This window comes from Urocitellus parryii, chromosome 4 (assembly GCF_045843805.1).
Source record: "Urocitellus parryii isolate mUroPar1 chromosome 4, mUroPar1.hap1, whole genome shotgun sequence".
NCBI lineage: Eukaryota > Metazoa > Chordata > Mammalia > Rodentia > Sciuridae > Urocitellus > Urocitellus parryii.
In genome coordinates this window covers 16,850,752-16,876,669 of record NC_135534.1, presented here as the reverse complement: position 1 = coordinate 16,876,669, position 25,918 = coordinate 16,850,752, and the positions used below count along the sequence as shown (strand labels likewise).

The following is a 25,918-nucleotide window of genomic DNA, read 5'->3' as shown; positions in this document are numbered from 1 at the left end:
AATAATGCTGATGTCAGTAATTTTGAAATAGAAAATTTCAAGCAAAAGATAACTAATAAAAATAGCACCCGCTTTTGCAGAGGCTAATTTTGAATTGGCAATTCTCCTGTTTCAGCTTCCCAAGCCACTGGGATTAAGGCATTTGCTACTGCAGGCTGCAAATGCTTAATCCCAAAATCAGCATTAGCTGTCTAGTTAATATATAGAGAAAGGAGAAAAATCACCTGCAGAAATACTTAACAAAACAGAATATCAAAAAAAATTAAATATATAACTATATTTAAAGATCATCAATCATTGTATAGCATAAATACTGTCATATGAAAACACATTCACCAGAGTGGGTGAAATTCAAAACTCTGGGAATTTTTCATGTCTTTTTTTTTCTGTCTTTTTGCTGCTGGATAGAATAAATAAAGCATTCTTTGTTAGCAGTTGTCATGACAATTGACAAAGTGTAGTAGTAGAGAGAGAATAAAGAGATCAATAAAATGACAAAGACTGAAATATATTAGAAATAAATGGGATAAAATGCAAAGAAAGACAAATAAAAGACCAAGAGAATAAGAGAAGATAACAGAATAGTAGAGTCTAGAAAATTACCACCAAAATAGAATGAATTGCTCTTTGTAAAAAGGAATAAAGGTACTGTAATGCAGCAGAGAGAATTATTTCAACAAACCGGACAGGCACATGCATGGAATGAAAAGAAAACACCTACATTGTCCTCTTAAATTTTCTGTGAACTGAATTCTGCTCTCAAAAAAAGAAAAATCTTCTTGAAATGTCCCTTTTGACCAACATTTCAAAGTCTTGATATTGAGAACTTTTATACATGACTCTAGGGTTTGTACATTATTAAAATAATAAGGAATAAAACACTAAATTCTGCTCTCTCCATTCTCTAAGATGCAGCTAAAACATTACTGAGAAATTATGACCCTGAAAGACAAGTGAGAGAATATTGTTGGCAGATGGAATCTTTATAGGCTCAAAGTTAACACAATACAGATGCTCATCAAAAAAAATGTGAAAATACATCAAGACACAGTCGTAAAATAAATCTTACACAATAAGGCAAGAAGAAAGCAGCAAAGGAGATGAAGAATCAGCAGGAGGGAGAGGAGTGCAGGGTGAGAGAAGGAGGAGAAATAAGATTCTCTTACAAATAATGTAAAGTGAAAGAAATGAGAAAGACCAAAGAACAAGTATAGAAAACATGCTATTCCACTCATTAGACACTGGAGTTGATGTAACTCATGCTTCACTCTTAGAAAATGAGATACAGCTAATAGAACATCACACATAAAAAAATGCAAGGTATATTTCATTCTTGAAAACCTATTTGTGTAGTTGACATTTCTCTAAGCAAAAAAGAAAATCAAAATAGGTTCATCATAAAATCCAGCACTCATTTGTAATAAATTGTTCTAGAATGGAATGGAAGAAAATGTACTGAATTCAGTAAATGATATCTATTAAAGCCTACATAACACTTTTCATATTTACTAGTTCTAGAATTCTTCCACACCCCAGATAGAATGTCTATCATCAAAATGACAAAATATAAAAAATTTAATAAATGCGGGTGAAGTTGTGGAGAAAAGTGAAGTATTAGATTTAGTTGGTGGTATTGTAAGTTAGTAAAGTCATTTGGGAGAACAATAAGGGGGTTTCTCAAAAGAAGTAAAAGTAGATCTATCTATAGGGTGATTCAACTTTTACACTCCCAGTTATATATAGAAAGGAAATAAAATCACCAAACAAAATCATACCTCCACACTCATTTTTACTGCTGAATATTTACATTGGCTAAATCTGGAATTAACCTAGTTAACTGTCAGTGGAGAAATGGATAGGAAAACGTGGTATGTATAGAGAGTGAGGAATTATTCATCATGAAAAACAATTCTCAAAATTTGCTGCAACATACAAAAAATGGAAAGGGATTATGCTAAGTGAAATGTATCAAACATAGATAAATATCCTATTTTCTCTCTCACATGTGGTAGATCAATATGAGTTTTGGATAGTGGTTACTAGATGCTGTTATGCGTCAAGGAGGTTGGGAGAGGGAGATGATGTAATGGGTTCCAAAGCAGTTAGATAGGAGGAATGTGTTCTAGTGTGGTATTTCATAGTGAGGTGGTAATAATTCAAAATAATCCATCAGATTTTAGGAATAACTAGAAGAAAAAGCTTAAAGGCTCCAAAAACTAAGTACAGTAAGATGAAAATTTTAATTACCATAATTTGATTAATACACACTATATATGTGCATTGAAATATCACATTATACCCAAAGATATACACTAGCACCACATGATAATAGAACATTTTTAAGGTATAAGGAAACATCAATGTTGACAGCCCTTTTTGACATTATTCGTTATAAACATGCATCAAATTATCACACTGTATAATACAAAAACAATTTTTTTAAAAACATTAAGTTTAAATAACTGGAAATAATAGTGTTAAAATCAGAAGAGCAATTGTGCATTTTTCTGTATGAGGGTAGGATAGTAGTTCATAGTGGGAAGGAAAATACAGGACTCTTCTGGATCTGAAAATGTTTTATTTTTATTTTCGTTTCTATCTTATCTGGATTTTTATATTTAGATGTGTTAAGCTTATAAAAATTTATTTACGCAATTTGTATTTGTTTACACGTGCATTCTCTTTGATAATAAATTTAGAGCAATAGAAAACAAATAAAAACAGCTAAGCATATATGTTATTTCCTCCTGTGATTTTTTTGGGGGTATATATAGAGAGTAAGATATTATTCATCATGAAAAACATGACATTGCTTTTTTCTGTATTTAAACATTTCTCCCATTGTGTCCTCATCCATTAAACTACAGAAACATAGTACTTAAGATTATCATTATATCCTACAAGAACAATATTTTCAATTCAGAGCTCTGGTTTGCATAGAGACAGCCTAGAGGAGTTGTGGAGAAAGATCTAACATAACTTCAATGACATGGGAACCCCAGGATGCACTCTGTAATTTTCAGATATCCCAATGGTTTTGTTTGAAGCTTTACAGGGTTCAGGAATCATCAACAAATTGCATAGTCTTTCCCCAGGGAGAGTCTCAAAGGAGCGAGGATACTTCATGAATTACTGAGCTCTGTTAGGAACACACGGGAAACCTGGAAACATTCCTCCTTGGAAGTGAATAGATAATGTGTTTCTATGACTCCCCCTGAGCCCAGTGACTTCACTGATGTAGCCACAACTTTAGCAGTCTGCTTTGATAACCACAGTTTCTCGGCTACTCCAATATTTCAACCATCTGCATTATGATCTTTGGTAAATGTTAGGTATTTAAAGTCAAGTAGCTATTTGATATTCTGTAAAGAGTAAAGCCAGAAACCAAAATATGAACTTCTGATAGTATTTAAGAAATTCCAACCTCAAATTCCTAAGATTTTTATTTTTTTTCACTCAGATCCTCAAACAAGATGTCAAATGTGATATTGTCATTTGCAATTAATCATATTTATTTCCATAACATTTTTCCAGTTGCCTCTTAATTAAAATAGTATACCAATATTTTTTTAATACTTGCATTTCTGTTTCAAATACGTTATGCATTTGAAAGAATTACCAACACCACTAAAAGGGTGTCATTTTTAGTAGTTGGTAAAGCCAAAGCAAAACACTAGAGGACCTGTTCTCCGTCACACCTTAACATCTGTGAAATAACATAAAATTGATCCTGATGAAGAAATGCCTGTATAATGGATCAGTCCTTTCAAAATTACAAAGCAGGAAAATGTATTTTTCTTAATACCAAAGTGTCTTTTCCATTATTAACTTAGAAGCTTCTTATAAAAACAGTTTCCCAGATTTTTTTGGTGACCACATGAATGTTTATAAATTCACATTTTCATCACTCATTTTGCATTACAATTATTGTCAATTATTTTTGTGTTGACTCCCATATTTGGTAGTATGCAAGAGGCCAACAAGGCTTGGGAATGAGTGGACCTCTTTAACTCTCTACATTGCCTAATTCTGTATGCTGCTTTTCTTAGCCACAAATGTATGTATCTAAAGGCACTGTCACTTAAACATTAATTTAGAGTTCCTCTATAGACCAAGAATGTGACTACAATGAACGGAAATGGACATCAGAAAGCCATTGTTTTATAAGCCTTAATTGATGTGACATAACAATAGCTGGCTGTCCACTTTCATAAATTCCTCACTGAATTAGAACATGATATATTCCTTGCTTCTATAATTGTGTCAAAATGGATTCTACTGTCATGTATAATTAAAAAGAACCAATAAAAATTGACTATTAAAATATGTGTGTATACATATATGCTTTTTTGTTTTTGTTTTCCTAGAGAAATCACTCAAAGGATGCCAGACTTTTGCAATTTCACAATGGCATTAGTCTCATTTTATTAGATGAGATAATCAAATTAGTGAGGCAAAATAAAAATTTTATTTAAATTATTCAAAGACAGATTTGAATAGTAACAATAATCATAATAAGTATTACTCAATGATTTTTAAATGCTGAAATCCAATATACACAGAAAATAGATATGAATATATGATTAACTGATAATAACACATGCTATCAAATTTGATAGCATGAAAGTAAATGTAACTATTCATCTCTATTTAAAAGTGTATTATAAAGTTTAGTAAAATGTGCCTAACATTGATTTCAATATTTTAACCATTTTAAAGTTTACAGTTCAGTGCCAAAACATTGTGTTATTGAGTTTGATTTTCTATTATCCAACTGAGGACTTTTCAATGACATTAATAAGAGATATGCATTAGTAGTTCTTCTGTCTTATGATGGATTTGTTAGTCATTGTTCCATACAGGGTGGAGAAGGCTTTAGAGGATGAGGAAAGCCATTTCCAATTGTTTTCTGTTTGTTTGCTTTTGTTTTGTTTTTAATGATCTGGAAGCATTTTAGAAACATGGGCTTTATTTATCTTCTGAATATTTTCTCAAATTGATTCCATTTACATTTTTCATGTTTATATACCTTGTGTTGCCCATAAATTGGAAATCACATCTAAAGTGCTCATGATATTCAGGATAAACACATTTGCTAAAATTACTTCACAAGATGCAGTGAAATTCACACTTTATACAATTGGGTTCTCCATTATTAGTGATGCTAAATTAATCCTCAGATAACATGCTTGGGATAGGTCTCCTTAAAGATATAGTGGTGGTTTTCTAACAAAAAAGTTAGAAACACACACACACACACACAAACACACTCACATCATACATGAAATTAAGTTCCAATGGACACAGAAAGACAAATATAACTTTTGCTTTGTGGATCTCAAATAAGTAGAGAACAGTGGTCACTAGAAACTAGGAAGGATAGAGGTAAGGGAGCACAGTGAGAGATGACAAAATGAATACTATAATACAGTCAGACAGGAGGAACTGGTTCTGGTGTTCTGTAGCACAGTAGGGTAACTATAGTACACAACAACTTATTATGTATTTCAAAATAACTACAAGAGTCTGAAGGTTCCCACACATGAGAAGGGATAAATATTTGAAGAGATGAAAATGCTAATTATCATGAATTCATCACTACACTTTTTATATGTGTCTCAAAATATCTTATTGAGCTCCAAGAATTTGTTCAAATATGTATCAATAAAAAAATCCAAAATCAATAAAAGGTGAGATAGTAGGTGGGCACAGTATGAATATCATTTTCTAAACAAAATGTCCCCCTCATAATAAAATTATTTAGTGAATTCCATGATACTTTGTCAGTTTTTTTGATTTTATTTTATATCATACTAACAATGAACAACATTCTGGTATGTTAGAGAGTGGTGAACAATTGTTTTCTCTGTATGGCAATGTTGTCAGTTAACATTTGCTTTGTCAGTTTTTTCAACATGCAAGATTTCATAACAGTCCTTAAGTAGGCAACATGGAATGATATTATGGTTTGTGAGTGTATATTTGTGTGTTTATGTGTGTGTTTATATACATACACGTGTAGAATATCCGTGCATAACATATACACAAACATATAATACAACTATCATATGGAAATACATAAAGTACATGTATTCATCAGAAAATATAATAAAAATCAATGATTATTTTTATATTTACTTTCAGTATAGGTTTCCCGAGTGGATAGATGGACAAACACAATCTAACAATGCTGAAAGTATTCATCCTAATGGGAATCACAGACCTCCCTGAATTGCAGGCTCCTCGTTGTGCTTTTCCTCACTGTGTACATGATCTCAGTGGTTGGTTGGTAACTTGGGCTCCATTATCCTCACCAATATAGAGGCACACTTGCACACAACTATGTACTTTTTCCTCAGACACTTGTCTTTCATAGATCTTGGTTATTCAATAGCTATGGGACCCAAAATGTTAGTAAATGTTTTTGAAAAGCAATCTACAATCTCCTACTCTTGCTGTGCTGCCCAACTCACCTTCTTCAGTGTGTTCAACAGTAGTGAAGTTTTCATTTTGTCAGCAATAGTCTATGACCACTATGTAGCCATCTGTGACCTCTTGCTCTACACAGTCATCATGTCACAAGCATTGTGTCATGTGCTAGTGGGAAAACCTTAGCTCTACAGTGTCTTTTTATCTTTGCTGACCATGATTAAAAATTTTTGTTTCTCCATTTTGTGGACATAATGTCATCAGGCATTTTTACTGTGATAGTCTGCCTTTGATATCTTTGCTTTGCTCAGACACACATGGAATTAGGCTGATCCTTCTAATGTTCTCATCTTTCAAATTTGTTTCATCTCTGCTGATAGTCCTTGTCTCCTGCATTCTAATCCTTGTCACCATCCTCAGGAAGAACTCTGCAGAAGGCAGGTACAAGACCTTCTCCACATGTGGGTCTCCCCTGACAGTGATAGTGGTGTTCCATGGGACTCTGTTCTTATGTATATCCAGCCTAAGTCCTACCATTCCTTTGACACTGGTAAAATGGTGATACCCATGCTAAATCCTATGATTTACAGTTTCAGGAACAAAGAAGTAAAAAAATGCCCTACAGAGAACCTGGAAAATGTTGGTACATGTTTTCTTTTAAACTTACTACTTTAGTATATAGTAACAATAAATTATGTAATATGTATGGCTATGTAATAGCCAGGATAGACTGTATCTTGCATTGCAATAACCTTGTACTGATACATCTATAGGATGGGCAAGAATCAAGGTGCAGTTGCCCAGAAAAAAAAAAAAAAAAAAAAAAAAAAAGCATTGATAATTTTCAAACCAGGGTCAGGGGTTCAGGGGTAGAGCCCTTGCCTAGCACTGAGTTCGATCCTCAGCACCATATAAAAATAAATAAAATAGAGGTATTGTGTCCAAATACAACTAAATTTTTTTAAATAATTTTCAAACCAAAATTTGTCTCTAGTAAATTATTAATCCTGGCTTATACTTCAGATATTAGTTTGTGTTTAATTTCAAATATAACTTATCATTCCCATAAATTCTCAAGGTAGACTAAATCCTCCTCTCTTTGGGTAAATATTATTTTAAAGCTAAAGTCTTTCTTTGTTCATTTTTGGTAAGTTGATCTACAACAAACCTTCAACATTTTATCTGTAGTGCTTGTAACACACAAAAATCACCTGATGGATATTATACACAAAGATTCATGTGTTCAGTAAGCATACATTGCTTACTCTCTTGATGAAGCTTAGAGAAAATTTAATGGGAAGTGACTGATACAATTTTGAGATGGTACTGAACAAAATGAAAATAGAATTGAAAAGCAGCTAGGATGGCACTTAAATTTTTAATTAATTTAGAGATCCCTTTGAGCAGTTGACTTACAAATGAAGAGTTGAGTGAGTGGGTTGTATAGATAGCAAATGGAGGTCTATTCTAGGGTGAGAGTACTATTAAGGCAACAATTCATAAACACTGAAATGATGGCTTCATTCTTGCACATCGGCAAAAAGTATCCAGAATTTAAAATATCATTATGAAATGGAAAAAAATGACTGATATATGATGCAGAACTGACCAAGGGATACCACCTAAGCTACTGCAAAATTTGTCTTTTATTCTAATGAATAAAATAAACATTGTAGGAACTCAGCTAAAGAGTGGTGCTATCTTCCTTTAGTTAATGGATAGCTCTGACTTCTGTTAAATAATAGGCACAGAATGCTGAGTTTTGAAAATAGAAAATCGTGTTGGGATTTAACTATAGCAGTTTCAGAAGTGGACACAGTCTTAGGCCATGGTTGGAACAGGAGTAAAAAGGGATGAAAATCTTGACATTCAAAAAAAAAAAAAAAGAATAACATTTCTTCCCCTTGATGTGGATGTGAGAGTATTACCAAAGAATATTTTTTTAAAGATTGAAAAGTATATTTTCACAGCACACCTTAATATATGTAGAATATTTTTTCTGCTTCCAATCTATATGGAGAAATGGAGACTGGGTTAATCTCCCATTAAAAAAGATAAATAATAAAAAATGAAACAAATGTACAACATATATGATACATATATTTTTAAAACCTGACACAGGGTCATAAAAGGCATGTTCTCTAAATGATGAAAAACAAATGAAGTGATTCCTGTGATTTCCCCACCTTCTTGACTTAAGAATGTATGAGGGATGCCTAGAAAAATACTGAGGGGAGATACAAAGCTGAGAGCCTGATGAGAACCAGCCAGCTAGAGTTTGTAGAGGAAAAAATAATCAAGCATAAGAGAGAGGGAAAGGACATGAAAGGGCATCCCAATCTTGGGATAATCATCCTCAATTATTCAACAGTTGACTGACAAAACACATGTGAATGGCAATAGCACTCAAAAAGATTTCCTCCTGGTGAGTCTCTTCTAAACTCATCCAAGAAATGATAAAAACAATATCTCTAATTATTAAATTGTTTCCAAAGTATTATATCCCAAAAAAGCTAAATAATGCTTATAAAATTAAGAATTATTTGGTGTAATAAACCAATGTATGGAACATAGTTAATTATTTCAAGCATATAAAGAATCTGGAAAATATAAAGCATGCTGAGCAGAATAATCAATTAGAATTGACCAAGGCAGCTTGGGTTGCTGCTCAAAATAGAATTTGGCTACCTTGCAGTAAGATTTCACTAACACACACACATACACACACACACACACACACACACACACACACACGTGACCAAGAACTGAAACACATTACTACTGTCAAACATCACATTTTTAAAATTAATTTTTAAAATTTATATGTGACAACAGAATGCATTATAATTTTTATTACACATATAGAGCACAATTTTTCATATCTCTGGTTATATACAATGTATATGCACACCAATTCGTGTACTTTGGATAATAATGTTCATCACATCCACCAGCATTTCTAACCCCATGCCCCCTTGCTTCCCCTCCAACCCCTCTGCCCTATCTAGAGTTCATCTCTTCCTCCCATGCTCCCGCTCTCTATCCTACTATGAATCAGCCTCCTTATATCAGAGAAAACATTGGCATTTGTTTTGGGGGGATTGGCTAACTTCACTTAGTATTACCTTCTCTAACTCGATCCATTTACCTGCTGGGGTTGTGGGTCAGTGGCAGAGTGATTGCCTAGTACATGTGAGGCACTGGGTTCAAATCTCAGCACCATATAAAAATAAATAAACAAAACTAAATCTTTATGATATTTTTAACTTCCAAAATAATTAAGTAGAGACACTATTAACAGTATTAATTGAACTGGATATTAACAGTAGAAATTGAACTGCTAGGTATAAATGTCTAATGCACAAGAAAAAATAGTATATATTGGTATATTCACAGCAGATTAAACACTGTAAAAAAAGCATAAGGAAACCTGTATATATAAAATGAAAATATAAAAATGAAGCCCATGGAGCTAAAGGAATATGAAAAAAGAAACAATATGCTGTTTGACAACTTCAACAGCTAAGCACACTTGTAATTTACTTTCCCAAGAAGAGGATTAAAATTATTTAATGTAATGATAGTTGATAGTTTCACAAATGTTAAAAAAATGCATGTATGAACATATCACAAAGAATTGCACTATACATATATGTATGAGTGAAATTTATTGTCATATATTCATACATGTATATTTATATGTATATATATATATATATATATATATATTCCACTTTTATATGTGGAATTTAAATGGAATAATATAGTCTATGCATGTAAGAATATGTCAAATGAACCCAGTATTAATTACTATTTCAGTATCTATTTAGATTTTATTATATTGAGTAGGGATTGTTATATATATGTAGGTACAACAATGTTTGGGCCATACACATTTGCGGTCATTATATACTTGGATGGTTCTATTAAGTAGTATAATATAATCTTCTCTCTCTAATCTGATCATTTTTGTCATGAAATCTTCATATTTCTCAATACTATCATCTCAAGATTAGGATTCCATCAAAATAATTTGATAAAATCCATCATATTAAAAATGCTGGAGAAGGTAGGGATACAAGGACCTTACTTCAACATTATAAAGGCTATGTGAAGGTAAACTGAAAGCCAAAAATTAAAAAGTCAAAGTTCTCTGTTAATTGATGATATGACGCTCTGTAAAGAAGACCTTTTGGTGCACCAGAAGACTTCCAGATTTGGTAAACAAATTCAGAAAAGTAAAATGATACAAGATCAACATAAATACATCAAATGTTCTCTTGTGCTGCAATAATGAAAATGCTGAGAAAGGAATAAAAAAATATACCATTCATAATAATCTCAAAGGGGGAAAATAAAAAACCTTTAGAATAAATCCATTAAAGTAATGGATGACTTCTAAGATGAAAACTATTGAATACTCAAGAAAGACATTGAGGTAGACCTTAGAAGATGGAAAGACCTCCCATATTCTTGGATAGGCAGAAACAATGTTGTCCCAAATGTCTCACTACCACAAACACTATACAGATTCAATGCAATCCCCATCAAAATACTGAAGAAGTTCTTCACAGACCTACAAAAATAAATTTCAAAACTAATTTAGAAGAATAAAAGACCAGAATAAATAAAACAATCCTGAGCAAAAAGAGTGCAACAAAAGGTTTTACAAAAACCCATCTCAAGTTGAAGAATAGTAATTATAACAGCATGGGAAGGGATCCAAAACAGATGTGAAGATCGATGACATTAAAAGAAGACACACAAACAAATCCAAACAGATACAGTCGTCTGATACTCCACAAAGGTGTCAAAACAATACTTTGGAGAAAAGATAACATTCTTAAACAATGTTGCTTGGAAAAAATGGATGTCCATATGTAAAAAGATTCCTGTCTTTATTCCTGAACAAAAGTCAACTCAAAGTGAAATTTTTGCTTTCTTATAGCTCACTCAGAAAGTTTTGAAAGCACTGTTTCCTTTTGTACCAAGATCAATACTATTATTTTTCTTTTTTTTAAGTAAAAATTCATTGTGCTCACATTTTAAATTATGTACTGTATATTTCAAAATGTTTGAAAAAATCATTATGAAAGATTTTACCACATAGAACTGATAGATGTTTGAGGAGTTGAGTTCAATCAGATTTAAACATTATGCAATGTATATATTAAACGGCAACCCATTAAAATGTACAACTTTTCATGTTTTGAGAAAAAATGTAGTATCCCAAACACTTTTGGTTCCACTTCTGGTGCATTAACTTGTTTCCTCAGCTGCACCTTTGGCCGCACAGAGAGGCCTCTATGAAAGAATAGTAGAAGAGATGACTCAGGCCTGGGTTAGCAATTTCTCTAACCACCTGAAGGTGGGCAGCTACAGTATTTCATCATCTTACTGGAACAACCCTAAAAGAGAGCTGTGAAGTATAATCATCTCAGCATGAAGAACTTTAGGTAGTGCCCTTTTTCTTGGAAGGAGAAATGGACAGATATTTTAGTAGATGTCAACTCATGGGTGGTAGCCAATGATTTTCCTGGATGATAAAAGAGATGTAAATAGTTTGACTTGTAAATTTTAGACAAAGGAACATGGGCAAGAAATACGAGGATATAACTCTCCAAAATGGTAAAAATATACTAAAATGTCTGGCCATTTCACCTTCCAAGAAAAAGTGACGAACAAGACACAAGCTTTTCAGTACCTCTAAATTGCACACAGTGACTCATGGGATTTCTCAATCTCCATAATTGTGTGAGCCATTCCCTCATTAAGACTTCTCTATCTCTCTCTCTCTCTGTGCACATGTTATGTTTCTCCAAGATACCCTCACTGTTACACCTGTGAATAAATTTGTCTATGACAATTAGTGAATGAGTTCTAGGAATTCTCTTAAGCTCAAGTAGGGATAATCAGCAAATTGCTTGTCATTTCTTCAGGGCGTCTCAAGTCTCAAAAGGTTAAAAAAAAATCTAGAAAACTTTCTCACTAAGCTATGTAAGAAACATATGACTCTGTGTATATGTATACATATATACAGAGCCAAGATGGATATTTCATTACAGGTTAAAAAAAAAAAGTTTCACGTGATGCCATGTTTTCAAGATATTCACAAGTTTTCAGTAACGTTTGCAAATATTTAATTGATGTCAAAACCAGAGTAAAATATGATTAATTCTTACTATAAATTCTGTGCTTTTACCATTCAATAATGTCTTAGCAGAAATAAGTCCTTTCCTTATTCTTAAATTAATATTTTCATGTTATCATGAGGTGTGAGCTAAATTTTCATAGGCATCCTTGAAAAATCATCATAGTACTACTTAAAAATTCTAAGTTTTATTTGAATAGTTTATCTCTCACAGAGGCCAAAACTGAGACCAAATGAAATATAGCTAAGGTGTTTTATTTTACTTTGTTCTTTTAAGATCAGGCTTATAAACCTGAAGAGTTTAAGTCTCTCATTTGGATATCCTTCCCGATAGTTATTGATATCTCTAAGATTTTCTTGTGAGAATTTTAAAATATATTAGTATTTAATGTTTATGTAAATAGATGTAGAAGTCTGATTCTGTCAGAGTTTTTCTTCACATCTTGAATAATATAGAGGGAGCTTCTGCCCCTCATCCAGTCGTGAAACACACTATTAAGAGGAATCCTTTAAGTATCTGATTATATATTGATAGGACAATACTAAAGGTTCTGAAATTTGCAGAGAAATGTGACAAAAAATCAAGTGGAATATTTTAGAGTATAATTTTAAAAGCAGCAGTGATCAGTAATAAAGAAAAATAATAATACATAAAAAAGCAGTTTTTTTTCATTCCACAGTACTCTAGAACAAGTAAGAAAAATCACTTTAATCTTTCGTTATTTTAAAGAAAAACTATAGTTCTTACCATATGCAATTTACTATTGTTTTAAACTTTTTATGCTTGTAAAACCAAACCAAACCAATGAAAGAAAAACAAGTTTTGTATATTATTTTCTTGTATATACTGCAGATATTTTTCTAATAATATAATCTGACACACATACTCAGATTTCTTTCTCTTTTTGGTGTGTGTGTGTGTGTGTGTGTGTGTGTGTGTGTGTGTGTGTGTCTGGTGATGATGCTGGGGATTAAATGCAGGGCCTCACACATGCTAGGCTAGGACTCTACCACTGGGCCATGTCCTCAGCTCCTCAGATTTCTAACATAGGAAATGTATATGTATTAAGTATGGGCAGGATAGCAAGAGGTCTTAATTTTATAGGCAATATTTTAATTGATTTTGTTCAAGGTACATATAATGAGTTCTATATTTAATGTGATAAAGTTGTGTATTATGTTTGCTTATAGTTCACCATGAGATTTCTGCTACTGCAATTTTCATTGTAATAAGTATAATTTTTATTTATTTCAGTACCTTCTTTTTTCTCTTTGGGATTATTTATACATAGTCATTTAATTTCCATTCCTTCCTCTCAAAAATCTTATATGTATATATGTGTGTCTATATGTGTATGTATACATATATACATACATATAACATATATATGTATATACATGTATGTACACATGTATTTGTATGTATATATTTATTTATATATACATATATATGTGTGCAGCATATAATAGTCTGTGTATGAATGTAAGTTTTAGGTAACTTATATTACTTATCCCAATATTACTTTGTATATACTCTAAATAAAATATATCATTGATACATAATTGATACATACATTGATACATAATTATATGTATTCTGATTTGTTTTTCCATGTAAAGTAATCCATACTGTGATCTATGTTCTTATTCAGACACCTATATAATATCTGTATGTTGAAGACACCTATTTTAGACACCTATATAATATAAGTATATTGAAGCTGTAAAATTTACAGGCCTAAAGGCTTTCATAGGCCTGTATTGTAGGAGAGGTTTCTGTGCATGTTTGCAATACATGGTTGATACTCTTTTGAATCACAAATTAAATGTGCTTTATAATCATAGATAATGCAGAAATGCCACTGAGGAAGACATTATGTAATAGACAAATATAAAACAATGAATAGCTTAAGTTTATGTATATCCATAATGCACTAATTTTAAAAACCATTACCAGATGCTGGGGTTCTGGCTCAGTGGGAGAGCGCTTGCCTAGCATGTGTGAGTCACTGGGTTCGATTCTCACCACTGCATATAAATAAATGAAAAAAAATAAAGGTTCATCAACTTCTAGAAAAATGCTTAAGAAAACATCAATCCCAAAGGAATTACTAATTACCCTTTAAATTATTTAAAGAAACAGTCAAGTTTATAGTCAATAACTAAATTCCCACAGAGACTGATGTTTTCCAATAGTTACTTTATATGTGTATTTGATGTATTAAGCACTGAGTAAAAGGAACCATTACACTGAAAAAAAAATAGTTTGATGATATTCAATATAATAAACTCAAAATTTAATTTTGTGTCAACTTTTAAAATATATTTATATATCTCTATTTACATATAATTATGTATCCATCTACTGATCTATTTTATTGAGGTATCTCAACATTAGTCCTAACAATATTTGGGCTGAATGTTTGATATTGTAAAATGTTTACCCATTTAACTGCCCTCTAACCATTGGGTACCAGTTGTAGCCCACCATAGAGGTATGACAAGGAACATACCTAGAATATATCCATAGACATTGACAGTAAAGTCAGACCAAATAGAACCACCAATCTATCCATGTGTATAGTACTATGAGACATTTTTTTATTTGTAAAAATGTGCTTAATTTTAAATATCATAAATTTAGGAGTTTGGATATTTCTCATTTACACAAGCTTACACACTAAAAAATTCCCCAAGTCTTGACTGTGCTGATGTCTGTATCAAAATAGGTTTTGTTACAATCCTCGATGGAGAAACGCAATATCTCAGTGGTGCATGAGTTTATTCTGATGGGCATCACATAGCGCTCTGAGCTGCAGGCTCCACTGTTTGGCCTGTTCCTCATCATCTTTGTGGTCACAGTGCTGGGCAACTTGGGCATGATCACCCTCACCAAGGTGGACCATAACCTGCAAACACCCCTGTACCTTTTTCTCAGACACCTGGCTCTCACTGACCTTGGTTATTCTACAGTTGTGGGCCCCTAAATGTTAGTAAATTTTGTTGTAGATAAGAATATAACATCTTATTTTTTATGGGCCACACAGCTAGCTTGTTTTCTTGCGTTCATCATTTGTGAACTTTTTATTCTGTCTGCATGGCCTATGATTGCTATGTGGACCACTACAACCCACTGTTCTACACTGTCATCATGTCACAAAGAATATGTCACATGCTGGCAGCAATTCCTTATCTCTACAGCAAATATTTTTTTCTCTCCCAATCACCATACAAAATTAATTTACTCTTTTGTGGTAACAAGATTATAAGTAATTTCTGTGACGAGGTCACCTTGCTATCGTTGCTGTGCTCAAATGCACATAAAATTGAGTTAATCAATTTTTATTTCAGCAGGGTTTAATCTGTTTCCATTTCTTGTGATACTCCTGTATTCTTATCTCCTCATCCTTGTTACCATTTTCAGTGAAGATGGATATTCTGTGTGAAAGAATTTTTAGAACTAGACTTATATCCCAAACAAATAAAAATCAAAATTACTTTATATCAGCCTACTTCTATACACAATATAAAATTTGCAATAGTTTTTTGTATTGTTCTTGATGGGAAAGATAAAAATTGCCTTTGCTATTGAAGTCTTTTCATCCTTCCTGCATATGATTGGCAATGCTTTTGTCTGCACTGTCAAATATGAGAAAGAAAATGTACGCTTGTTTAATTCTTTGATAAACAATTTTCAATAGTTTTAAATACCTGAAATTTCCTCCTATGATATCAGTGGCTAATAGAGTCTCAAAAATATAGACAACTATGGAAAACATAATTTATTTTAATATGAAAAAGTCCATGCAATATTATTTTTAGCATTTTTAGTAACAAATATATGGTCCTAAATCAATGAGAATCTGTGAAGTTTTGCAACCAGTAATCCATTATTACAGAACTGGAATTTGTAATCATATATTAATGAGAGATACTAAATCTATTAAATGATTTGAATTTCTAAAAAAATCATCTAGAAAAAATTGAAGGAGATTCTTATAGAGATGTTTGAGGAGGGTGAGAAGAGAATTTTACCTATTTCAAAATTATGTCACTCCATACATGAATCTATATTTTAAAGTACATATTGTAGGAGGAACACATGGAAATGAGAATTGTTATAATATCATATACAACTCACTTTTGCTTGCTAGATCATGAGTGTCCAAAATTGAAAAAATTGCTCAAATAGCTACAAAGTAGAAACTCTCAATTTCATATCCTCCTACTTATTTCACATGGAAATCTACCAGTTTTTAGAATTCAATACAAGTTTTAAACACAAAGTATCAGATAAACAATTTAGAAAATAAACATTAAAATATCATGGAATTAGATCTCTAAAAGCACACATACATTAATGAATTTATACAGTTTTCTAAATGTTAAAAGACTATATGTTATTGACTTGTTAATAACATATAATATCTCATTAGAGCTGGATTTCAAGTTAATTTTTCTAAAACAAAATCATGCACTAAGTCAATTCTACTGTGCATCCTTTTTCTCCTACCGTGAACAAAGGACATTTACAGCACAATGATTTATGGAATCAGAAGCTCAACTGTTCATAGTATTCATGTGAACCTTAGTCAGGGAAACTGGCTGGTAGACTGTTGTGGAGTTGATATTGCTTTGAAATTAACATGAGCAGTGTTTCCTTTCTGTGGCCCTTTTCACCGCATATTTGACCTCCTTGTTCCTGAGACTGTAAATCAATGGGTTTAACATGGGAATGACTAGTGTGTAGAACACAGATACCACCTTCTCCTGTTCTACAGAATACTGTGAGCTTGGCTGGATGTAACTGAAACTTAAGGTCCCATAAAATATGGTCACAGCAATGAGGTGAGAGGCACAGGTGGAGAAGGCTTTCTGTCTACCTGATGCTGAGCGGATTCTCAGAATCGAAATGGTAATGAGTATGTAGGAGATGATCACAATGAAGAAAGTACCCATGGCAATGACTCCAGAGAAGGTCAGGAGCAAAAACTCATTCATGGAGGTGTCGGAACATGACAGCTTTAACAATGGCGGAACATCACAGAAGAAGTGATTCACCACATTGGGACCACAAAAGGACAATCTCGCCAAGCTTACTGTGTGTGTCAATGAATTGATTATTCCTCCTGTACACGACCCGATGACCAGCACCACACACTTTCTCATAGACATGGCTGCAGTGTAAAGCAAAGGATTGACAATAGCTACGTAACGGTCATAAGCCATCACGGACAGCAAGAAGCCTTCTGTGGTAATGAGCACCCCCAAAAATAAATGTTGTGTCATGCAGGCTGAGAAGGAGACGGTTTCCTTCACGACCAAGAAGTTGATCAGCAGTTTTGGTGCAATGGCTGAAGAATAGCAGGCGTCCACAAAGGAAAGGCAGCTGAGGAAAAAGTACATAGGTGTCTGGAGCTTTGGGGTGATTTGGATTAAGATGACCATGCCCAGATTCCCCACCAACGTAACTGCATAAATCACCAGGAACAACACAAAGAGCACAACTTTCAGTTCAGCATGGTCTGTCAATCCCCACAGAATAAACTCAGTAACAACTGTGAAATTCTCTTCAGTCATTCCTTTTCTTGAAATCTGAGATGTAAGAGGTAAGGGATTAAAACATATCTGGAAGAACCTGGTGCTTTTAAAATGAAGCAGCATTATACATAGACTTGTGTCCTTAGGTGAATACATTTTATTTATGTTGAATATACATCTAATTTACAATATGGAGAACCTGACTCTATGATCTCTGTTTTGTTTTAGTGATAGCTATGATTTAATTTCACAAGAATATATATGAAAAGCATTTAGGGTCTCCAAAAATTTCAATCTCTCCCTCACATATCTGTCACTATAGGAATATGATACCCATGAAGGACACTGATGATGAATAAATGGTGGTTACCAATTGAATTGAAATTCTCTTTTTAATCTTTGTTTTGAATATAAAAAGTGTTAATTACAATAAGATGTAAAATCGACTGTACTAATGTCTATATGGTTAATGCACAAGAATCAATAGAGGTCACAGGGCGAGAGACTGGCTCTAAGGATGATGACAGTAATTCTTAAAGACCATAAATCTCATGCTCTTTCTATGCTCTCCTGTGAGTGTCGTGCAGAGACATTCAGTGGTGCCACCTAATCCTGAACACAAAATTCCCTGTGTCGTTTCAATGACAGCAGTTTTGGAAGACTTTATATGTCATATGATATTTGGAATTCATAATTTATATGTTATTATTGGCATTTAGTTTTCATTATATAAAAGGGTATACTATAATATTAGATATTTTACTACTTTTATAAGCACACAATCTGTGCACACATATATAAAATAAAACATTTAAATGTATATATCTGGAAACAGCTATTTGTCTGAATCTCTCTTTCATGTCATTGCTCTAATAAGAAATATTTATGATGATTAGGCTTTTCTCAGTTCAGTATCTATTCAAGTTCAGTTATTCAACACTTTTAATTCAAATGTCTTATATTGTATGAGAATCAATAAGCCTACAATAGAATAGAGCTTTCTTCCTTTTTTGCCTCTTTACCTCTGTCTTTCACAATCTAGAATATTTTATAGTTCAGAGAAGATATGTTTTTTAGAAATAAAGACATAAAAAGAATACTAAAATTTTATTACTTCTGTATGTTTTATTAATGAATTTTACCAAATGCATTTCAATTGCCATAAAGGATAATTGGTTGTCATTAACTCATTCTGGAATTAAAATATGTTAGTATCATTATTAACTTTGTTACTCTGGGAATTAATTAAGCTTCTCTCACTTTTGGTATAATCATATCTACATCACAGGAGTTTTTAAAAAGCAAATGGGAAATAAGCAAAGTGTTTCTTTAGGTGTGTAGTAAGTGCCTAGATTATAGATAGATATGGTATATGGTAGATAAAAGCTAGATGGTTTGGGGCAGTAGCTTGTCAAATGGGTATGTATAAATCACATTTGAAGCCTTTTAGTTAACCAATTGATTTTTCCAATTTTAGATATATAATTCATTTTATTTGAATTTTTAATTAAATGGAAATGCCAATTGATAGTTTAAATTTTTTACCTTAAATTTTCATCCTGTGTTTTTATGATCCCTCCTGTGTTTCTAGTTTATTTACCAAAATACAAGTCCCTTCAACAAATGTTAAACTTTGACATTCAAATTGATCATATCTGTCAACCACATCTAAACTGTCCAGTACAATAACCAGTAACTACCTGTGAACATTAAATAGAAACTGAAATTAACTAAAGTTAAACAAAAATTAATTTCCCATTATTGATAACCCCTGTCTAAGTTATCAGTAGGCATATGTGACCAGTGGCCACTGTAGAAAACTTTGAAAATTAGATAGCTCTTCTAACCTTCTGCCTCATCCTTTAGAGTACTAATTAAATTACATTTTCTCAAAGAAAGTTTATGTAAATAATTTTCATTCCAAAGAAGAATTAAGGACATGAAGTTTCCAATTGAAATTTCAAAATTTAATGGTATTTTTTATTCCAGGAACACTTTATCCTCACCAAGTTGAAGATTACCTAGGAAACAGAATTGAAAGACTAAAAATCAGACTGATAATGGAAATCAATTTGCATTTCTTGAGGGCTAGGATCAATGTTGTGACTGGAATCACAGATTTCACAACTCTGCTGCCAAAAAAAAAAAAAACTGAAAAATTAGAGAAAATACATGTAATATACATTTTGAGACATTTGATAATTGTCAGCACAGTGCTATGCCATGTTAGAGAAGGAACACAGTTACTTAATCCTGGTATGAGATGGTGGTGGCACAGAAGAACACAAAAGTCATGTTAACACGAAAATACAAAATCAGGTATATGTGTGCTGAAGTGCCCAGAATATAGGTAGCCAATTGCTTCAGTGGAGAGACCTAGGCAAGGAAAGCGATTAGAAATCAACATAGAAATTTTAAGACGTCATATTACCCTTAAACTTTACTTATTAATATGAGGCTCCACAAGTTCAAAGTAACTTCAACTGTAGGGAAAGAAAAAATACCAAGAACCTGTATGATGGGAAATACTAAATTCTAGAGACTCATAGTGTACTAAGTGCATTCAATGAGAAAAACAAAAAGGAGAAGAAATGATCTCAGAGGAAACAGTTTTAAACACTGTTTTAAATCTCAATACTAAATCTCAAAAAGTGTTACTCTGATTGCAAATAAATTACTTCTTTGCCAAACAACAAGAACAAAACAATTCTGAGTCTTAACAGCAAAATGTTTGTGATATCTAGCATCCAAATAAGTATGTATTTGTATGTTGAAAAAATTGGAAAATGTTAGCCAGAACTACGAGAAAAACCAATTACCAGAAACAAAACCATCATATTAGATTTTGAATTTAGAGTAAAGCATTTTAAAACAACTATATACATTTGCAAGGACTTCAGTCTAACCAACGGGATTTGAAAGAGATAAAAATTATAAGAAAGAAACAATCTTAATTATTAGAGTGGTGGGTAATATTGACAAAAAAATTTATTGTTCATTTTTTAAGGGTGGACTTGACATTGTAGAGAAAAATAGTGAATTTGAGCACAAGACAATAGAAACCATCCATATGTTAAGTACAAAGAGAAAAAAAAGTTTTAAAAATTTCAAAATTGTATAGATATATGTAAAATACACCAGTTCAGAAAAATAAGTTTTAACTCAAACTTTGCAATGAAATCTTGTGATCCAGAATATGAAACAATGTATTTAAAATAGAAATAAACTAACCTAAAAAGTTTTATCATTCAAATAAAAAGTTTAAAAATGAAAACAAACATATGACTTTCCAATCATTCTAGTAATTATCAAATAATTAATATTAAGACAAACACCCAGAGGTAAGGAATAATATCTGAGAAAAAGAATTTGGAATTACTAGAGAAAAATAAATATCAGGCAGATTCTGAAATGCATTCAACATTAATGGAACAAGTGAGTTTTTCAGTTTTACTATTGGCCAGTCTAGACGACTTCAGAGAAATCTCATATAAAATCTAGCCATTCTGAAGAAATGAATGAGATGCAGAGTTTGTATTACCCCAAGGACAATTTGGAGGAAGCCAGAAAATATACAGTAAGACAAAAGGAAATAGAAGTTCTATGTGCAAATTCTAATTGGTTGACTGTGAAATGTATAAGGTTGGGTAAACACAGGAGCCCAGAGAAAGCTAAATATGAAGGGATATTTATATTGCCACCTATATATCAGAGTTTACAATTTGTGTCAAATTATGCTAATTTTTTCTTAAACTTTAAAAATGAATAAATAAACAGAAAATAACAAAATAAAAAGGCTCTTAGATTAATAGTATATAAAAATTAAGATTTCTCCACAAAAAGCTCACAATATTCAAGATAGAATCCATAATTTCTTATTACACAAAACTACTGAACAATTAAGTCAAGGCATTGTTTCAGAACAGAGCCTGGTTCTTATTTCTCCAGAATACTTCAATTCTTGGGAGTGTTCTGTGAACCTGGACCTTGGCATATGTCTTCATTAAATTTCTGGCTTCTCCTACTCCATCCCATGCATCAAAATTCATCTTTTGTATGAGGAAATCGTGGATTGGAGGCTGTTTTCTCTCAAAACCAGTATTACAATAGCTCTGCTATGTAGCACAGAAAAATACTGAAAAAGATAACTTAATATGAACACCAAAATAATTTTCAGAATAAAATCCAAAGACGGATTGATCTAGAAAACTTGTAAACATCCAAAAGATTAAAAAAAAAAACATTCTTATTCAAAATTGTCTTAAGGACAGAAATTTAGAAAGTATAGAAAAATCAACAAGCACATAGAAATGTACTCATTTATCACTGTTTCTACATATATATAAATTTTTTCTTAATAGGAAAATCATAAAGAAAAGTGACATTGATAGGAAGTAATTAAAGATGTGGTGTCCACTAACAGTAGATTTTACTCTTGTTAAGATTATATTGAACAACAGCAAAAAAAAGTTATACTGAACATTATCCAATAGCGTTTGAATATATAGGATATTACATACGAATATAATACAAATCATTGCATTGCAACTGATTTAATGCAGTGTGCTATGGCAATGGCTATCCAACGGTAGTATTTCCTGAGCTAGTCAGCTGCTAATTTAAGTGTTGACTCATCATGAGTTACAGAGTGCCATTATATCATGTAGGACTCCATGGAATTATACATATACTTTTACTAATTTGTTACTTTCTTTGAGTTTTCCCATATTTTTTCCCACCAGGAAAGATGTAAGGATTCTTAGGTAATTATTAGACATATTAAAGCAGATCTTTAAACCTCTCAGAAGATTTGGGCATCATGTTCTGCACAATTAGATGCTAATTCCTCTGGGATCATCTCTGGAAGGAAAACTATAAATTTTTCCTACCCAGAGAAAAAGGATGTGTAAACTAAGATAATTTTCTATTCTTCAGTAAGGTAAGTGGATAAGAAGTGCCTTTGATCTTGATTGCATGGGTATTGGTAATTTCTCATAGACCATAGACACTTTTATGGCAAATGACAAATGATTGCTCAAATAAACCACAAAAAAACATTATCACCTTTGTGCAATAGGGTTCCTTGGAGTACTCTGGTGCTTTAAATCATTAAGTCCTATGTATCAAATAGGTGTCCTAGGCCTATTTTTTTATATTAGTATTTGGAAATTGGAAGCGAAAGGATGTCAGAAATATTTGAAAAACTGATTATCAATTAGAAATATTAATCTATTGATTAATTATATTTCTCAAAATGATTTGCAGGTAAAGTATTGGATACCCAATTACATTTAGTTTCATGCAAATATTGAACAAATTATAACATATTTTAAATAATCTTTGATAAGGGAAAGTATTATTTAGGATAAATAGAGCTAATGCAATATTTGAAAGAGAATAGTTTAAGTTTTCTCCAGGAAACTTGTATGTATAAAATTATAGATGTTTGTTTTTTTTTTATATTTTCCTAATGGGTTGCTTACTATAGATAACTTGGGAAAAAATCATTACACATGGAAAATATTATAATAATTTTTAAGAGTTATAGAGTTGTGCAGGAACCACCAAACTGCACAGAATTCTGATTTTACTATGCCCAAAATTTAAAATACCACTTATTTTCCACACAAAAGAACAGGCAGAGTAAGATTCAAGACATTAGCAGAGTGAGAGTTAACAACTGACATGTACACTTAATTTGCAAGAGAATGATTCTTAGCAATACACTGAAGATTTTAAGGTGGTAGACTTGGTAACAGGAATTCTGAATGCTTTCTCCATCCACTGCATCCCATCTTCTATCTTAAAACACAATGACAAGTCTTACACAGTTTCTCATTCAGAATAAAGTTGTGTAGGTATATAAGTAATATTAGTGAACAAAGAGTAGATCTGAAACAAGAATGGGCCTCGGTGGAGACAACAGACAACTTCATCCTGGAAGAAGGAATGGACTCAGTTCAGGCATCTCCAGTATCACCCTCCTCCCCTGTCCTCAGTACTTGAATCAGAAAGCTAAATGGGCATCCTAAGTGAGGATTCCTAGAACTGATACAGAAGCTCTTAAGTTGGCTTTAGATTATAGCTGAAAAAGATAAAGCTGACATTTTATAACATTATAACTCTTTCCTGCATTTTATGACTGATATTTTCTAACTCCAGTCATTCCTCCAATCAAAAATTATGATGGCAGACCTATACTCCCAGGCTCAGCACTTTAGCAAGATCCTAAGCAACCTAGCAAGACCCCATATCAAAATAAAATATATAAATAAATAAAATAATAAGATCTGGGAATGAGGCTCAGTGGGCTCAGGTTAAGCAACTCTGGGCTCAAATCTCAGTACCAAAAATTAATTAATTAATTAATTAAAATTTAAAAGCATGCTTCCAGCATTTCAGCATTTCAGGGTTTCACTGAGGAAAAATTAACGTCAGCAGGTTGAAAATCCAAGAGAATTAGGCTAAATCAGCTGCATGATTTTTAATCAGAGCAGTTCTGTTTTTCTAAATTTTCATATAAATTCATTAAATAAATGATAAGGTATTTATCTCCGAAATATTTGAAAACTATGGTTGTATACTTTATAAAATCTAAATTATGAAATTTCAGGAAATTTGACATTCAATAATAATTACTGAAATAAATGTTCAAGTGGTATATGTGCTTTATGAATTCTGTGATACCCACAGTATGGCATTAAATATGCAACTGAAAACTCAAAGTCATTGAATAATAAAAATGATATATTACTGCATTTCTACAATGTTATATTAAAGGAAACAAAAATATATTGAATTAAATACTTGAAATCCTTGAATAATATATTCCACATATTTTTGCAGGAATCGCTCCAGATTACGTTTTTTTTTTTCTTAATAAACTTATGTTAATTGGGGCTTTCCTTTTTAACAATGAAATAAAATCATACGTGTAAGTTAAAAATGAATATGATTACCTGCAGAGTAGAAAAAGATTTCTAAAATATTGATTATAAAAAACTGATGGTCAAAATACATGAAATATATAAAAAAAAACTTTTTAACTTAAACTCCAGGTACTTTTCAGATACAGGATAGTAGGCATGTCCTTTGAACCCATTATTTCATCATAATGAAAGGATTATTCAATGATAAATGTTATTGACTTTGAATGATATGCCTAAACTCACCAACCCTCAAATACAATGTAATTAACTCAGGTCCCTTAGCTGGACCCCACCAATGCTCTGCCATATTAATGGAAGAGCCAAAAAGAAGGCATTGGGATGAACTGGTCATGGCTAAGTCCCTTACATTCACATTTACAAAGAGATAAAATTTAGAAGTGTATCCCTGAGTCTTCTGCACAACCTTTGAATTACAGATTCAGATCTCTAATACGTATACCATTCTGTTTATGCTATTTCCTTCTCTTTAAAATATAAAAATTCCAAAAAACTCTCACACAAAAATGAATGTTAACTAAAGAAAAACTGTGAATCCATTTTGTGGATGAAATAAAATTGAATCTTTCATCATCAGTACCTCTATGGTTTTGTTTCAATGCATGTGTTCCAAACATTGTGAATCTGCTGATTTTTTAATATAGTACAAATGGATGTGTTCTCATGGTAGTTAGAAGATTCTACTGTTTATTCTAATTTAAGTGTTAGATACATGAACTATTTTTATTTCCCAGGTTATGATTAAATTCCCTAGACAGCCTATAAATATTATTGCTATTTTAGATGAGATTAAAAAAAATAAAAGTGGATAAAACTCTCTCTTTCCTCCCAGAAGGGGAAACTGGACCAA

At 32.0% G+C, this 25,918-nt stretch overlaps 1 protein-coding gene and 1 pseudogene across 1 annotated transcript; one reads left to right on the top strand and one right to left on the bottom strand.

Moving 5' to 3' along the window:
- The first annotated feature begins 6,166 nt into the window (after positions 1 to 6,166).
- Positions 6,167 to 7,090, top strand: LOC113177074 (olfactory receptor 8K3-like; annotated as a pseudogene).
- A 10,131-nt stretch (positions 7,091 to 17,221) lies between these two features.
- On the bottom strand, positions 17,222 to 18,160 carry Or5j2 (olfactory receptor family 5 subfamily J member 2). Its single transcript, XM_026381618.2, has one exon. It carries the CDS (start codon positions 18,158 to 18,160, stop codon positions 17,222 to 17,224), a length of 939 nt encoding a protein of 312 aa, XP_026237403.2.
- Positions 18,161 to 25,918: the final 7,758 nt, after the last annotated feature.

Coding starts and splice junctions, on each gene's coding strand:
- Or5j2 (XM_026381618.2), bottom strand. CDS start 18,160: ATGACTGAAGAGAATTTCACAGTTGTTACTGAGTTTATTCTGTGGGGA.